Below are 18,130 nucleotides of genomic sequence, written 5' to 3'. Positions count from 1 at the left end.
CCAATTAGAAGAAAGAAATCTTTTGTTTTGATTGATCCGTCAAAAGTTGCTCTACTTCGACGAGTAAATTTTTGAACGCGACCAAGGAAATCCTAATCTTGGCGGAAAAGTTTAAAATTAATCTTATCACGTAGAAATTCCTTTTTTGATTTTTAAAAACGAAGTATTTCCAGACATGTTTATTGGAACTTTTTTTATTTTAAATTCAATTTTTTATAAGAAATTGAATTGAAATTTCACTGACTGGAACACCCTATATAAAAAATGAAGATGATAATAAAATAAAAAGATAAGAAATTGATATAGAAATTTCCTTAAATTTGGAGATGATTCAAGCTTTCTGAAAAAAAAAAGAAATTTGTAAACCGCGCCATGTAAGTCTACGCATGACAGCATGAGTCGTCGGCTTTCTGTCACTTTGCAATCGGCGACAGAAATTCTAACCTTAACGCGGTTGTTTGACGCGAGTAAATCTGAGCATAATTCGTGGCTCGTAGAAAAATTTTTTTAATAATGTTTATTTGTATCTATCATTAATAATGTTTATTTACATCTGAATTAATATACGTATATTTTAGTAAAACCGATCGAAAATTGTGTCCCCGAAGACTTCATATCTAAACAATAATAATAAATGTCATTTATCGGAAATGTCATACGATTCCAACGATTTTCCACATTTTTAATCTTCTTTACTAGAAATTGGAGTTTCTCCTTCACATATAAAAATCCCAAATGTAAATCGCGTGTCAACACTTCCCCCCTAACCTCAATCGGACTGAAATTTAGCGCCCTCACGTAAAACGACGTTTGAGTCGCGACGAAGGGTGCGATACGTATGTAACGTGCATCGTTGTTAAACCGACGATCGACACGCGTAATTACGTCGACGATTAAAAGGCGCGTTGGACGATTTAAACGGTGGAATTTTTAATCTAGCGCAACTAAACCGCTAATTAAGCGCGATATCACGGACAATTATTCTTGTCATTCGAACAGCGCGTTCGCTGTCTCTTTACAGTCCTTTTCAAAATGGCAGCTACGGACGAGCTGAGTAAGTATTCCTCGGGCAGAAATATTCGATTATCATCGCGAAACGTCGTGGCGATTTTTTTACGGATCGGATCGTAAATTAAACGTCGCGTCAGCCGTCGAACTCGGCATGGAAGTCAACGGGTGCGAGACCGGATGTCTGCTTCCCGAGCACTTTACGATGCTTGAGAGACAAACTCGATTGTCATGCTATGAGAAAAACTTTTCTACAAACGTATCTTTTTTGGAAAAAATCGTAGGGGAAATTTTACCTTACCTGATATTTCTCTCTTTCTCTCTCTCTTTCCCCTGTACGTTTTCACCATGTGCTCACAGCTGTCAAATCTCAATATCCATGTCTTCGTCCGATTTATTATTTCAATTCAAGTTCGTATGATTTCAGCATTTTTCGTGATATATAACTTTATATATTTTGATGACACTTGATTACATTGTTGAAATAATAATGTGAATCGATAGATTTTATGGGCATATATATATATTTTTTTTTACATTTCTCTTTTTATAATTATATAAAAAAAATTGACAACACATATTGCATAACTTAGGAAATTTTACTGTTATTACTATTATTATTATATTATTATATTATGCTAATTAATTTTTGCGTTGTTTCATTTAGTTTTGCTTGAGCGGGTATTTCTTCGCTTGGGTTCCGCAGAAACAGATGAGCAGTTACAAGCATCAGTCTGTAAATTTTTGCCTCCTGTACTGCTCAAGTTATCTAGCGGACAGGAAGGCGTTAGGAAAAAGGTGATGGAATTGTTGGTTCATATAAACAAGAGAATAAAGAGCAGGCCTCAAGTGCAGCTGCCTGTTGAGGCATTACTCCTGCAATATCAAGATCCAGCTGCTAGTTCGTTTGTGATTGTATGTTGGATATGTGCTGATTGTTATATTCTACAGGATTGAGAAAAAGAGAAAGCATAATGTATATTTGTATTATTGCAGAACTTTACAATAATATATATAAAGTTAGGATATCCTCGAATGGAAATGAACAAACAAGCAGAATTAGTTCCAAGTGTTTTAAATGCTATTGAAGGAAAACCATTGTCCCATCAAGATAGGTATGCTAATTAAAAGAAATTTCCTAAATATAAATTATATTTATTTTGATAGAGGACTCTTGAATATCTTCTTATCTTAAATATTATATTGTGCTCATTGTGTTTATTTATGTATATTGAATTATACATTAAAATTTATATTTTTAATTAAACAATTATTTAATTTTAAATTAAATAAATTTTATTTTTAAATTAAATTGTGCATATATCAATATGTTATAATACATGTGGTGATGTTACAGTTTAATGCTAATCATAATGCCAGCATTGGGACACATTAATATACCAACAGATCTCGATAAACGAGCATCTCTTTTAGGTTTACAGGATAAACCTTATGTCGCCAAGCAACTTATAAATTTTATGCTTGATGTACTACTACTACCATATGGGTAATATATTTGTTGTATTATTTTTAATTATTTTTTCAGTTATTCATTTAATATTTATTTAGTTACTTTTTTAATTATTTTTAAATAATTATTTACATTTACTAATTGTGTATATGTATGGTATATTATTAGGTCTGTGGGACAAACGGAAAATCAACAGTCAGGTCAAACTGTCGATTTGTCTCAGTTTACTGTACCACCAGGTTTAAGTGATTATGCATTCAAAAGGGTGATAGGTGAAAATTCACCAACGGCAGAACAGTTGGAACAAATAAAATTGGGCATTGTTAAGTTCCTTGCTGGTGGATTTTTCCCAGATGCAGATATTCTGATACACTTGATTGTAGCAGCAGCAGATACTAGATTCAGCATTGCAAATATGGCGGATCTAGAATTAAAAAAGATTGTTGGGTATGTGTACAAAAACAGTCAGAATATGTTTATCAATTTTGATCTTATTATATATATTAAAGATTTGTAATTTGTAGCATGATTGTATTTTTAGTACATTGGATTGGTCTTCGATGCAGTTAGCAGCTCCATTATATACATTATTTTTGGGTACTGATGCATTAGCCACACAAAAGGAGGTAAAACCCGAGATGAAACGACATGCTGCGAGCACTCGAATTCGTCTCAAGCTTTTACAGTATCTTTGTCGTGTAACTAAGGCAGGTTTTATTATACCACCATGTATACAGGTAAAATTCAATTATGTGTGAAAAATATGTATTAATTTTATTATGTTACATAATATAAAAAAACTTTTTTTTTTTCAGGTTGTTTTTGACTCACTTTATGGAAAAAATACAAATGCAAAGTTGAAATCATTGGCATTGCAATTTACATCAAATATTGTTCAACAGTAAGTTTTACAATTTATTTTTTAATAGATTTTTTTTTATTTTATTGCCTTACTATTTACTGTATAAGAAATTGTTAGATTTTTGATTTTGTTTTTTGAATTATTTTTTGTTGGAAATCAGATGGATTAATTTATTGCAACACGCAATGTATTATTAATAGTGTTCTACATTGCATTACATTATAGATATAGCTTGTATATATAATAAATTGTATTTGATTTTAAATTTTTAAGCTGCAGTCTTGTACCGTTAGCTCGCGTTGCTGGAGTGATTTTGAATGGCATGATAAAATTGATCTCCGAGGGTGAGGACGGACATAAATCAATGGCATATACAGTTATTGGACAACTTGGTCAAAGAATACCATCTTTAATAAACAAAGATTTGAGTCTATTACATAATTTATTTGATACGCTTGTATCTGTAAGTATTCCATATTATACAGATTATACAGTGACAAATTGTCGAAATAAATATTACATGTGAATATATCGTTAATATTCAAGACGGACGGCGAGTTACGGCGGACAGTGAGGGACGCGTTGATTTGCGTAACATCTGCGTTCATACTGAACAAAGAGGATGAAAGCAACATAGCTCTAATGAACGCTCTATTATCAGTTCACATTGAATCTCCAGAATCCAGTGTAAGGTATGTATTGAATGCAGACGACTATTACAGATTCTATTTACATTATATTAATTTCAATATACAATCTAATTATATGTTTGTGACTATGTTACGTTTGCAAACAGATTTGTGGCAATGCATTATGCCGCAACCGTGTTTCCGCCTGATGACGCTCCGTCTCGGTACCTCTTGTTGTTAGCTTGTGGTGACAACAAACACGAGATAAGTTCAGAAGCTATGAAAGCACTATACGGCGTTGTGCATAAAAATGAAGACGATCAACAGATCAATAATAAAATAGTGTTGCCCGAATTTGTGAAATTAGTAAGTTACATTTACTCGAAAATGCAATCGAGAATGCCCGCGAATAGCGGCAGAAATGCGGACAAGCAAGTTCTCCCATATAGTGTTACCACATTTTCTGAAGTAAGTTTTCCAAATAGAATTGCTGTATCCATAAGTAAGCGACAATATTTTTCTATTAATAAAATTATTTATATTTTTTTTTATAGATTATTACTTACTTTCGCGTTTGCCTCGCGAGAAGTGCTAATATTCCCGCGCGGAATGAACCACTGCAACATCCTTCCGAACATACTCCACTGATAGGACGTTATTTGGAAAAATTGTACAAGGATCAACCAGAAATATTAAATCATTATCTCAATATGATTTTGCTCTTAAGTCATTCTTCTGCAGGTGAAAAATAATTAGACATACAATTATAATTATATATAAAACGTATAATATTTTATTTTTAAAATTCATTATTCTTAAAACATATAACATGTAACATACTTATACACAAAATTTCAAGTTAAATATGATTATTTTATTACTGTGTTATAGATCAAATTTCCTTAAATGCATTATTAGAGGTACTTGGGTCTGTTCCGCATTATATAGTAAAATCCTATGAGAAAGAGTTACCATGGCTGCGTTCCTTGCTCACTTCCACTAAGCAAGATGTACGACAATTAGCTGCAAAAATATATGCTGCTATCACTGGCTATTTTCCAAAAAATGAATTTGAAAAGCATGTTTCAAATATCATGGATATTATGAATAAAAAGAATTTAGAAGCACAACATGGCGCACTAATGGCATTAACTTATATGATGGAAAAGTATTTGATGCAACAGCGAAATGAAAATAAAGATTTGTGCAATTGGACGACTTATAACGATATTGTGAAAGCAATATGTATGTATTTGTTGTTAAATATTAAATTATATATTTGATATATTATATACTTTGAAATATTCTCTTTGTCATTCAGGTACATATCTTCGTGATAACACAATGTTATTAATGGATGCTGCTACCCAAGCCATCGGGATCTTAGGAAAAACATATTCTTTGCCCTTGCCAGCAGAAGGGAAAAATGATCTGAACAAGAAGGCAATAGTAGAAACACTCTTCTCTATATTATCCAATGCCAAGCTGAATACCAAGGTTTGTCTTTTAAACACACTTATTAAATGCGTTATACAATTATTTTACATTTATAATACTGTGTGAGAATTTTTCTTCCCTCAGATGAAAGAGAAAGCTGCCCTTTCATTAGGATACTTGTGTGTCGGCGAATGTTTTCCGCATACCGCGGAGATCGCTAATAAAATTATAGCAACAGTCAAGGAGGTGCATATCTTCAACCAAATTTTATATATTTGTTATATAATAATAAAATACAACATTAAATAATTAAAAAATAATTTTATGATTAATACACAGACGAAAGATATCGAAATTCATTTAATTCTGGGAGAAGCTTTGGTTTGTTGCGTTCAAGCGCAAGCTTCACCAGAAGCAAGAGACGCCTGGACGACTCTACCTGCCGAACATGTTGTTCCATACAGTAAGGAGAGCGATGAATTATTAATTCATGTGTTGAGTGAATTACTTAATATATATCAAGTGCCTCATCCAAATTTGCGACAGGTATCTATGCTACATATTTTTTTTTTTTTTAGAGGAATAAAATAATTTTTGCTGTATTAATAGCATGATGTTTTTTAAAGGCAGTATGTGTGTGGCTATTTGCACTTTTGAAACACAATATTCAACGAGAATGTGTCAAGAAAAGAATGTCCACTATTCACCATGCGTTTATAGACTTTCTTTCAGATGACAGTGGTAAATAAATATAAACTATCAATTGTATTATATTTGGTTTTATTTTCTTTGAAAAAAAATATATATATATATATAATTTATTATTTCCTTTGTAATAGATATAGTGCAAGATGTTGCTTCAAAAGGCCTTAGTTTGGTACACATTAACAGCACACAAGAAGAACGTGATGTTTTAGTGTCTACTATATTAGATCAGTTTACACAGGGCCGTAGGACGGTGCAACAAGTTACCGCTGATACCAAATTGTTTGAGGAAGGTCAATTGGGAAAAAATCCATCTGGGTAAGATTAAAATTATACACGAATTATTTTAGTTATTTAAAAATTAAAAATATTTGTGTTCTAACAATGTATAAAGATGTAAAAAGATATTGAATATTAAGAAAAAATAATACAATCTTTTAGTGGCAATTTGTCAACGTATCGAGAAATCTGTTCCCTCGCGACAGAATTGCAAAAACCCGAGCTTGTATATTATTTTATGCATTTGGCAAATCACAATGCAATATGGACATCCAAGAAGGGAGCGGCATTTGGTTTCGCGGCGATCGCTAGTATCGCCAAAGACGAACTGAATAAATATCTGCCTAGTATTATACCACGATTGTATAGATATCAGTTCGATCCCACGCCTAAGATCCAGCAGAGTATGACCAGCATTTGGCGGGCTATCGTTCCTTCAACATCGAAAGCCGTTAGTAATATTATATATATATATATATATATATATATATATATCTGTCAAAAATATCTAACATCACATATAATGGAATGAGTGTAATATATGTTTGTTTTTTTTATATATCACTATACAGATCGAACAGTATCATAAAGAAATATTGACTGATGTAACTGATAATCTAACCAATAATGAGTGGAGGGTGCGTATCAGTTGTTGTAATGCTCTCGCAGATCTTTTAAGGACAGCAAATGTTCAACTCAATTTGGCTGAATGCGGTCCGGAACTGTGGAAGAAATTGTTTCGTGTAATGGACGATATTCACGAAGGCACGCGTTTAGCCGCGACAAGTACCGCTAAAATACTTAGTAAGGTAAATCGAGTTTTCCTCAAATAATGGTTTACCTATAATTTAGATATTTATATCTATATTTATCTGTATCTATATTTATATTTAATTTTACATACAGGTTTGCATACGTCATTGCGATTTCTCGCATGGCAATGCGGGCAAAGAAGTTATTCAAGCAATATTGCCCGTACTACTTGATATTGGAATTACTCATACCGTTGATACTGTGAGATCCATTTCATTGCAAACAGTGTCTCAACTTGTATCCACGGCTGGCATTTTATTAAAACCATCGCTCGTTAGTTTGATACCGTCATTATTGGAGACAATTGGTGAATCGGAGAATCCTAAACTTTCGTATTTGAGCAACGTGTGTGGCGCGACAACAGAAACTCAGGAAGTTATTGATAATCTTAGAGCCAATGTTGCCAAGGGTCATTATGCGTCAGACACAATAACAAAGGTACTTTATCTAGTCAATCTAGAAATTTATTTTGAAAATAAATTTGATATATAGAATTTTTTTTTTAATAACTTGATCTTTTACAGTGTATCCAATATATTGATGCGGATGTATTGAAGAATTTAATGCCAAAAGTAATAGACTTAATCAAATGCAGCATAGGATTTGGAACAAAAATTGCTTGTTCGCATTTCGTAATTCTTCTCAGCACACACTTAAAATCAGAATTGCAACCGTATAGCGGTTAGTAAATATATTTTAATTTCAGAATATGTGTGAAATACACAATATTTTATATAATTTTTAAAACTATAATTTTTTATGAAATTTAATGAAAAATCTAATCTATATACGGGATGGACAGTTTTAATCAATCCACTGGAATATCTCAAAAATTTTGCATTATCTTAAAAAATAATTCAAATAAAAGAATATTTGTCCCCTTGAAGTATTGCAATTTTTATTTGAAACATTTTTTTAAATAACGCAAAGTTTCTGAGATATTTAGATTAATTAAAATGGCCCACCCTATATTTAAATTACTATATTGTTAAAATTATTATATATATATAATTATTATAATAATTGTTGTTTAATTTTTTCAATTTTTATACAATTAATTATTTTTATTCCCCATTTAGCTAAAATTTTATCTGCCTTACTTAATGGTTTAATTGATCGTAACGCTGCTGTGAGAAAAAATTATGCAATTAGCATTGGTCATATAGTTGGCTCGGCTAAAGATTCTAGTCTGGATAAATTATTTAATACTTTAAATACATGGTATTTGGAACGCGAAGGTACATCTAAATTCTAATAGTACATTCTTTATTCTGTATAACTTGATATAATTTTCTTTCATCAAAATACTGAAACAACAAAGAATTATAAATTACAGATGATGCAATAAGATTAGCAATTGGACAAACTTTGCAATCCATAAACAATTATAATCAAGAGAAGTTAAAGAATTATCAAAAGATAGTCATTCCTCTTGCCTTCTTTGCAATGCATGCAGAAAAGGTACCAGGTTTGTATTCCAATATCATAATTTGTTATTTATAAATATGTATTTCGTGTTTTATTCTTTATATATTATTACTACTTGTTAGGAAATGAAAACACTATTGAATTATGGACTGATCTTTGGAATGAAATAACGCCCGGTACTGAAGCGGGAATCATGCATAATCTGCAAGCAATAACTGATATTTTAAATACAACTCTCAAATCGGCATCGTGGACTACAAAAGTACAAGCCGCAAATGCGGTTCATACCATTGCCTTAAAGTCAGGTCATAATATCGATATAGAAGCCAGAAGTACTTTATTAAAGATACTGACGGACGGTCTGCGTGGCAGAACGTGGGATGGAAAGGAACGTTTATTAAACGCTCTCGCGATGTTAGCGTGCAATAGCAAGTATGTATATTTTTATTTAAAACTTTATATTATTTATATACGAATAAGTTGTTATATATTTGTCAAATATATACAATATATTACAGAGAAGCTTTAAACGCGGATACTGCATTGCTAGATACAATTGTGTTGACACTACATAGAGAAAGTAAAAAAGAGAACGCCGAGTATCGTCGAAGTGCTTTACAAGCTTTTGCTATGGTGTTACATGAACTTGACATTGATAGATTTACAGAAACGTATGAAATTGTACAGGAAATTTTGATTAAAGTAAGTTGCATCAAGAAATAATATTATAAAGAGATAGCTATAAATAAATATATTATATGCATGTTTTATATATTAGATATCTGATAAAAATAATGACGACGAAGAAGATACTGTGGAAGAAAGTAGAAAGAAAAAGGAAAATAATATAAAATTGCAAGAAACAGTTTACGAAGTACTTGGAAAAGCATGGCCCTCTACCAAAGAAACACAAGGTTAGATGTTTGGTCAAATTTTCTTGTAATTTAGTAACAGATAGAAATATACATCTGAATCTATGTTTTCGACATTTTTTGTTTGTTTGCAGACAAATATTGCATAGAATTTGTAACTCACTGTCAAAAAGTATTGCCAAATAGTACGAGATCTGTGCAAGTTACCATTTTGACGGCGTTAAATCTCTTTGTGGATAAACTTGTCATATTAAAAATAAATAAAACAGAAATATCATCAAAAGACAAGAAACTATTAAATGAAATAAGTGATAGTTTTAATAAAATATTATCATATTGTATAAGTAAGTATATACATTATAAATCTCTTTCTCTCGTAAAAATATTATTAAATATATATATATATATATATATATATATATATATATATATATATATATATATATTAAATATGTTTTATTTATAATTTTATTTAGCAATATATCATATATTAAATTTTTTTGAAGTGTTTTTTAGTTTCATATAAAATGCATTTTTTTGTAGATATTTCAAAGTTCACCAGAATTAGGAAAGAAGCATTGAATATAGTTCTTTCATTAGGAAAAAAGATGCGCGAGACGAATAACGATGAACAACTCGACAAACTGACGCGCGTTTTGAAAGAACTTTTGCCCGATCTAGCAAAGGATAACCAACCAGAAATACGGACCAGAGTCGTTGACATTAAGGAAATGCTTAAAATTTAACTAGCCGTGCGTACCTTAAGAATATATCCCGAATCGAATTTACGTATCCGCACATGTCGCATAATGTCGTACAGTTGTTGGAGAGATAATAACAAAAAAAATTCTTATAGCTATGGTTGCATGTTTATTTAAATATGTAGATGTGCCTAATATAGTGTTATATCGCTTAATAAGATGTAATTTAAAACTCTTGTTTATAATATTCTTCATTCACGCCCATGTATTATACCTCAAAGGATCAAACAATGTTAAAATTATTGTTTAACTATTTAATTCTCATGAAAATTTTTATTCGAAATTGTTTACGCTAATACATATCGTATTTGTGCATTCTATATATTCATAATTTATATCGAAATGTTGCGATTTAGTTGGATTTGTAAATATTCAATCATTATTTGAAATTTAATATTTTTTATAGTTTTATCGAAATTTCAAAAATTTTATTTAAAAACAACAGCAAAGCTTAATTTTGAGATTTTTTTTCAACCTCCAACTGCACGAAAAAATTCCTATAAAATAGCACATCTTTTTTTATTTTTTATTATTTTTTTTTTTTTTTAACAGAATTTTAAATTCTTTTATGATATGCCTATGGCCTATTAAACTGAAACTTTTGTTTTATTGCAGCAATACTGATAAGAAAAAGTTGCCTTCCCTTTTTTCAACCAATTTTTATGAGTTGTGTTCACGGGATTAGTTCAAACTGTTATATCTGAAGTGCTCAAAAAGATTATTTCGAAGTAAATAATAGAAGAATCATAAAATAATTTAAAGTTTTAATAGGATAGATCTTAATCTGTAAAAGGAAAAGAAGACTGTAATTTGAACATTCTGTAAGACATACAGAGACAGTAGAATAAAATCTATATGCGCATAATTCTTGGACACTCCTGCAGATAGATACTGGTAAGAATGCAAGTAGACAATTCGAAAAAATAATTAAATGTTTCGTACTCGATTTATTCGCAGAATACATAAAATAATTAATTTATAATTCCCTTACTTCTCCTTTCTGTGTGTTGTTTTATTATAATTATCTTTTTAAGTATAATTTTATTAAAACTGGAGAGCACACACAATCTCTCTAGATAAATATGCAATGAACAATGTGTAATAAAGCGAATTCTTATGTGAAATAGTCTGATAAAATTTACTTCGATATGAATCGTAAACATTAACAATTTTCTTTTTCCAGAATATTTAAATAAATTAAGAAAGAAATTCATCTTATAAAAAAATTAGGAGTACTTTATTTTTTCTTACACATACACTATTATAAAATTGAAAATGTAAAATTAAGTTTCAAAAAACTTAATTGTACATTTTAAACACACATAATATGCTATGTGTACATATATATAAAATATTATTATGTGATATATATACATAATATGATGACCACAGATATAAAAATAAAGATAGACTAGAGATATGCTATATATTTTTTATACTATATGCATACATATTCAAAACAGAAACAAAACAATATAATTAATTTGAAGATGGCCAGTTGCACTTTTTCTTTGTTTTCGAATATATTTAATATATATAGTATGAAAAAATATATAGCATATTCGTATAGTCCATTCGTATGTCTATGGATCATATGTTATACTAATAATTCATATTATACTTTCAGTTTTCATTATTATGAACTATGACTTTCTTTTAATTTTTTTAATATTATCGATTTTCCAGGACTCTTTTTCAATTCGAGATCTCGTTGTATCTGTTTTAATTTACCTAGCAATATAGATGCATAATTTGTGGATTCATTTTCTATGAGTGAAATTATTAAAAAGCAAGCTCTGTTACATTCTATCCATGTTTTGAGTACTTCTAATGTTAAATATGGTAGCAATGCGCTACCAAATATATATTCATTCTTTTTTAATAGCTCCTTGTCATTTTGAATAAGTTTCTTCAACATCATATGCAATCCGGGATGTTCGATTAAATTATATACAGTATCGTTTTCTGTGATCTTCGCATTTTCATTGCTGATAAACTTGGCAATTAATTCGAATGCAGACTTAAGTTTCTCCCCAGATCCTACTTTTAATATCGCTAAAGTAACCATGGCTATAGCGCTATTGGACAACCACGTTGCTACATCCGCGATCACAGCCTCAAGAAGTGGATCGCGAATTGCTTCGAGAAGTTCCTTTTCCCTAATGTCGGCTGGTTTCTTGCTTATCGAATTGTCGTCACCTTGACGTAAATATTCCACGATACTTGGCGAAAAATAATGAGAGTCCCTTCTAGCCACGAGATACAATATTACCTTCCTCCCGTACTCGTCTAGTGCAATATCCGTTAGATCTTCTTGCAATTCGGCCAATATTATCTTCTTCATTACAACTGTATCGTCTATAGAATCGAAAAGCGCTAATAATATCATGTAACCGTGTTCGGATATACAAATTGTCCTTATATTCCCCTTGAGGGCCTTCATAATAACTTTTCTGTCTTTGTTATTGCCATGCCATATGCATTGTGTGGCGACTTTCGCTCCCATTTTTGTTTGTGATAGCGGTACAATGAAAACACGCAGCATAACTATCAATTCGCTCTTGTCTTCCGTCGAACACACACAGAAGAATTCCCATAAAATTGTATGCAATAGAGTGGAATTAATGAGACCTTTATTTAAAATTTTAACTAGATTTGTTTTCACGGCAGATAATGTAGCTGATTTCATACCGTCTGCATTTTCGTATACGTCCGACAATGATTTAACGGCTTTATCCTTGGCCTGTTTATATATGTCCCCGTAAAATTCTTGCTTGAAGTATATTTTATCGAGGTCCGTGCAATTGGAATACGCGAGTTCGACGAGAGGAGCCGATACAGTGTGACTCATAAATTTAATGATATTACCGTAAAACGTATTGATAACGTCATTTTTGATGTCTCGCGAGCCGTATTTTAAAATATTTCTTATACAACTTTTCGCGTATTTTGATTGTAACATCTGCCCAACGAATGGCTTTATTTCATGAAATATAGCTTTTCGAACATCTGCTTCGCAATGTTTAATCATGCATTGAACAACTCTCGACATATCATGTGTAAATATCACTTTGCTGTAGTGCTTCTTCAACATTTCATGTAATGTTCGAGTAAAATTTATTCGATCCTGCGTCGTACAATCCGATCTACGTAACTTCTCGCTAATCTGTTTAGCCTGAATGATTTTGTCGTACACTGTGTCATTATTCAATTTCTTAGCTCTGCGTTTTTGCCTGAGCTCCTTTCTTTCCTTTTTCAACTTGAGCCAATCTGTTTTTTCGGTCGTTGCATCATTTTTGGTCAGTTGAAAATTCTTCGAGTCTTTTTCTTCTTTGATTTTAGGTTTCTGTCCAAGTGCTTTTTTCTTTTTTGATTTAAGCAAATCTATTTTCTCAGTTGTTGCACTACGATTTGCCACTTGTAAATTTTTTCCCTTTGAGTTTTTCTTCGTAAAAGATGTCTTTATATTATTATCTGCAAAAGTATCGTTATCTTTACATATATAATTTTTCTCATATTTTAATCTTTTTATTCTTTTATTCTTACCTATAGGTATCGCGAATTTCACTTTCTTCTTTTCATTATTTGTTGTTTCTTTATCATTCTTTGTATTTAAATCGCCAGTGTCTAAATCCTTTACTGGTCGCTTCATCTTTGAATTGATATCTAAGAAATATATAACACGCTATTCAAAGAGTAGATATCAAATCTTGATAAAATAAAAATAAAAATTATGTATTTGACTTCTTTCGTACTACAGTCTTTAATAATATTAAAGAATCAACGAAAAGAATTCAAAATTTTTTGCTTCTGTGTATATAAAAGTTCTATTTTACCTTATAACCTAAGCTAACCTTCTAATGTGTAAAATATGATTTTCAATCAAATTTATCTTGAAAAAAGTTGCAGAGCAATTTAATTTTATGCTGTTAACACGAGATAAAAATAAAAAATGACAACAGAAGACATTTGAATAATCTAAAAAAAAAAATACTTTTATGGAGACTCCAATTTGGCGATATTACCCACAAAATCCAAAATTTTACAGTGCGATATCTTCACGCACGTGTATAAACCAATGCATCCGACCACGTGATCTTTCAACGAGCTTGCGCTCGCGATTGGTCGGCTGCATTGTGAACGTATCTGCGATTGACATGTTCGATACTACTCGAGATTCTCGATCGCAGTATTTCGAAAATCGCAATATCGTTTTTCTCGACAAGTCGCGATCAATCACGAAAGCGGATTTTTGAGTCTTGCTTCGTCTTTCTCGCGATATCGCATTATTATTCGAAGGTGAATTTGACGCGAAATTGAATTCGCGCGAATATCTCTAGTAATGAAGTTGCATTGAACGTCGCATTCCACACGCAATATCGTCCCCTCGCGATCGTACATCGCGCGATTTCGTTGATTTGGCGATTCTCTTTCGCATATATTTGTCATTTTTCTTGTATCATCCGTAGTCGTTATTTGACAATCCTCTTTGAGCTTCTTCTCGTTGAAATGTGTGAAAAAATGTTTGCAGGAACATCGCCAGGTATATGTACATGTATATACAGGGTGTTCCAGATCAGGTCAATGAAACTTCAGGGTCTTATAAGAAATTGAATTTGGAACAAAAAAGTTCCTATAAACATAGATCCGGAAACACTTTGTTGAAAAGTTATAGCTAATAAACTTTGAAAAATTTTTTAAATAATAACTTTTAAAAATAATTCCAAAACCTTTTATTCTTTTGAAAAAACGTAAAATAAATCTGATGGGTAATTAAATTACAAACTAAATTACTTGAATTTTATTTAATTCTAATAAGGAAAATCAAGAAAAAGCTCAAAACAATGAAAAAAATAGAAATTTATAAAACCACCTTTCGATACTCTTTGTGTAAACACTATATTTATAGTGCAAACATTTCAAATGCAAATATATAAATATTCTTATTAAATTTTCTTAACTAATTACTTACAAGGAGTTTATTAGCTATAACTCTTTAACAAAACGTTGATGAAAATCTTTTTGTTCCAAATTTAATTTCCCATAAGACTCTGAAGTTTCATTGATTTGATCTAGAACACCCTGCACATACAATACCCTACACATTTTTTTTTGAGATTAGGTACTATTTTCTAGCTCCGCTCCTGGTCAGGTGACGAAAAGGGGATTTCGCGCGCGGGAAGTCTCGCTTACGTCGCCTCGAGCAGCGGCGGAAGACCAGAAGCGGGCTCGTCTTGGTGTATATTTTTAACTTCAATCTAATCTTCCGCAGATCGCCACTTCGAGAGTTCATCCGCGACGTAACGTGGATGCGGTGATTATCGCGAAGCGAGAGTGCATGGTGCGTACATCATATCCCGGCAACATCAAGAAGAATCGATCAATTTACACGGAAGAAAAAGGGAGAGCGAGAGAGAGAGAGAGAGAAGCGACATAAGGATAGAAAGAGAAAGAGAGAGAGAGAGAGAGAGAGAGAGGCAGCGAGACGAACGACGCGCAACAGGTGAAAGAACGTGACAAGCGTGCACGCGATCAGCTGATAGATTTACCGGGCAACGAATGGAGCCTGGTTGATTTAATACCAACGGCGTGATATTAAATGTATGTGTGTATACGTGTGTGTATGCCAGGGACATCGAGAAAATTACTTGAATTCGCTTTTCGCTGCGAGTCGTATTTTTATATCATTCAGTTGAAGTTAAATGAAGCTTAAATAATCATCACGTCTCCACTCAATTTTGTTAACAGATGAAGCATTGCGATTAAATCTCGCTCTCGAATTAAACATTTGCACGAGAATGTGACGTCAAAAATTCTCTTCAACCACATTATTGGTGTCTGAAATTTTTCAGATCTAAATGTCTGAAAAAGATTTCAAAAACTAATCAGTCTTAATCATCATCAGAGTCGTTTTTATAAAAGTTCAGGAGAACGTGTATGAAAATTGAAGTGTGTGCGTGTCTTAAAATTCAAATAATAATTCTGTCTGAAAATTGAAGTGTGTGCGTGTCTTAAAATTCAAATAATAATTCTGTCTGAAAATTCAGACGGCAAACAAGCTGCAGACGCTTTGTCTTTTAGTCATCTTTTTTCCTATGTTTATATTATCAGACACTCACACATATACACATATACATGCGCGCGCGTGCGCCAACATTTATTTGTCATGAGCTTTGACGATATATTTGAAGAAAGAGAGTTATTTTATATACATACATATATATATATATATATATATATGTATATATATACACATATTATTATCTTCAGCTGATCGTGTGCTCTTACTTGGAGGCCATCCGTCAAGAGACAGCGCGTTGCGGATGGCGCATGCTATGCAGCGACGCGGTGTCACGTGTACATCGTTTCGTCGTGTGCCTCGAAAACGTGTCGGTTTCGAAGTCACTCAATTAGAGCCGAACTATGTCACAGACTTTTTGTCATTTTTCAAGTCACATCGAGACAAGGCACTGTTCTTTTTCCACATCGTCTTGAATTAATGAATATATATGAAATATATTGTGCTAATCGAATATATCTATACAGTCTGTCAATAAACTAAAGGCAAAAGTATTTTTCTTTTTTTCGCCTCGTTAAATTATTGTATGTAACCGTCGCGGCGACGAAACGAAAAATGCACAAGTTACTTCGATTTTGAATCCCTCCAGAGCATTTACAATTCACAAATGAGGTAAACAAGCAGCATGCCATTAATGATGCAATAAGATTTTAATTTTAATTTTATGTTAGTTTTATTTTAATTTTATATATCAACAATATTTTATATATATCTTAATAGAGATAATTCTGCACATACATTAAAGAAGATTCTAAAAACAAAATGTCATGAAAATTAAGCGACAAGCGAGGAGAAGGTCTCCGAATTTTAATCCATAATCTAACTCCCCCTTCTCCCCCGCCCCCTCTCCTCCTTTATTTTACGGAATTTTTTTCCCCAAACTTATTTTAAAATCTCGTTCGTTTCGTTTTCTTTCTCTATTGAACTGAAACGCTCGTGGAATCGCGACGACGTTCGCACGCGGATCACGTCGCGGACGCGCAATTCTACAATACTTGATTCGCGTACGTGAAATACTTACGAAAACTCGGAAAGAGCTCGGGGAATCCTTGAGACCAGAAATTATGAAGAATGCAACGCGCTCTTCCTCGCGCAACGCTCGCGTATATCCCGCATTATTCTTCCTCCTCGTTTGCGAGTCACTTTTGTCACGAGTGAGCTTCAAAACCGCGGATTGCATGTCTTTGCCTTCTCCCGCATTAAATATAATGTCATAAATAGACCTTTTTACACGTGAAATTTGCGTTAAAATGAAGTTATTTTAAACGTAATGCCACAAATAGATCTTTTTACACATGAGTTTTGCGTTGATGAAATTATTTTGATCATAATATCATGAATATGTAGACTTTTTTACAAGAGAGATTTGCGTAAATAAAATTATTTTAAATAATTAAACTATTTTATTATAAATAATAATAAATTATATAAATCATTAAGTTATATAAATAATTAAATTATTAGTTTTAAATAATTAATAAAATTATTTTAAATATAATATCATAAATCTACATCTTTTTACATGAGTTTTTATATAAGTTTTATATGATTTTATATAAAATGAGTTTTGCGTTAAAATAAAAATATTTAAAATTTTTTTAAATCTCCAATTGTTTGGAAAATATTGATAATAATAAAATATGATAATAATATAAATGCGTGGCTCTTATGGGATCTTTAGCTTATAATTGATAAATTGTTTAAAGTCAATCAGAAATGCCGCTGCCAATATTGTTGCTTTATAAAAATTTTAAAGCTGATTTTAAAGCAGCAATAATTTTTAAAT

General features: G+C 31.6%; 3 protein-coding genes across 6 annotated transcripts in view; 2 read left to right on the top strand and 1 right to left on the bottom strand.

Moving 5' to 3' along the window:
- Positions 1–477: 477 nt before the first annotated feature.
- LOC126852501 (proteasome adapter and scaffold protein ECM29) lies at positions 478–11,240 on the top strand. The gene is made up of 29 exons (XM_050597340.1): positions 478–1,054; positions 1,676–1,923; positions 2,005–2,123; positions 2,366–2,515; positions 2,648–2,926; positions 3,021–3,216; positions 3,295–3,380; positions 3,615–3,804; positions 3,888–4,033; positions 4,138–4,438; positions 4,525–4,711; positions 4,862–5,215; positions 5,292–5,467; positions 5,552–5,653; positions 5,747–5,953; positions 6,034–6,148; positions 6,247–6,430; positions 6,554–6,842; positions 6,964–7,200; positions 7,298–7,642; positions 7,729–7,885; positions 8,284–8,442; positions 8,541–8,672; positions 8,755–9,064; positions 9,151–9,334; positions 9,411–9,546; positions 9,639–9,848; positions 10,048–10,256; positions 10,881–11,240. Exons 1-28 carry the CDS (start codon positions 1,033–1,035, stop codon positions 10,248–10,250), a joined length of 5,424 nt encoding a protein of 1,807 aa, XP_050453297.1. The 5' UTR covers positions 478–1,032; the 3' UTR covers positions 10,251–10,256; positions 10,881–11,240.
- A 136-nt stretch (positions 11,241–11,376) lies between these two features.
- LOC126852503 (protein penguin) lies at positions 11,377–14,370 on the bottom strand. 4 transcript variants are annotated; one of them, XM_050597344.1, is made up of 3 exons: positions 14,291–14,370; positions 13,812–13,931; positions 11,377–13,739 (listed from the first exon to the last, which is right to left on the bottom strand). In XM_050597344.1, the coding sequence occupies exons 2-3, from the start codon at positions 13,915–13,917 to the stop codon at positions 11,902–11,904; spliced, it is 1,944 nt and encodes a 647-aa protein (XP_050453301.1). In that variant the 5' UTR covers positions 13,918–13,931; positions 14,291–14,370; the 3' UTR covers positions 11,377–11,901. The 4 variants fall into 4 exon arrangements, with proteins under 4 accessions (XP_050453301.1, XP_050453300.1, XP_050453298.1 ...); XM_050597343.1 differs by having other exon boundaries at positions 14,260–14,354; XM_050597341.1 differs by having other exon boundaries at positions 14,102–14,328.
- Positions 14,371–15,467: 1,097 nt separating this feature from the next.
- The window catches only part of LOC126852276 (elongation of very long chain fatty acids protein AAEL008004-like), a 52,134-nt gene continuing 49,471 nt past the window's right edge, over positions 15,468–18,130 (top strand). The window contains exon 1 of the mRNA XM_050596914.1: positions 15,468–15,768. The gene's annotated coding sequence lies outside the window, so the exon portion shown is untranslated. The remainder of the gene's footprint in view (positions 15,769–18,130) is intronic.

Source organism: Cataglyphis hispanica, chromosome 10 (assembly GCF_021464435.1).
Source record: "Cataglyphis hispanica isolate Lineage 1 chromosome 10, ULB_Chis1_1.0, whole genome shotgun sequence".
In the NCBI taxonomy this organism is placed as follows: Eukaryota; Metazoa; Arthropoda; class Insecta; order Hymenoptera; family Formicidae; genus Cataglyphis; species Cataglyphis hispanica.
Note: the sequence above shows the minus strand (reverse complement) of the source record. Positions and strands in the feature narration are given on the sequence as shown.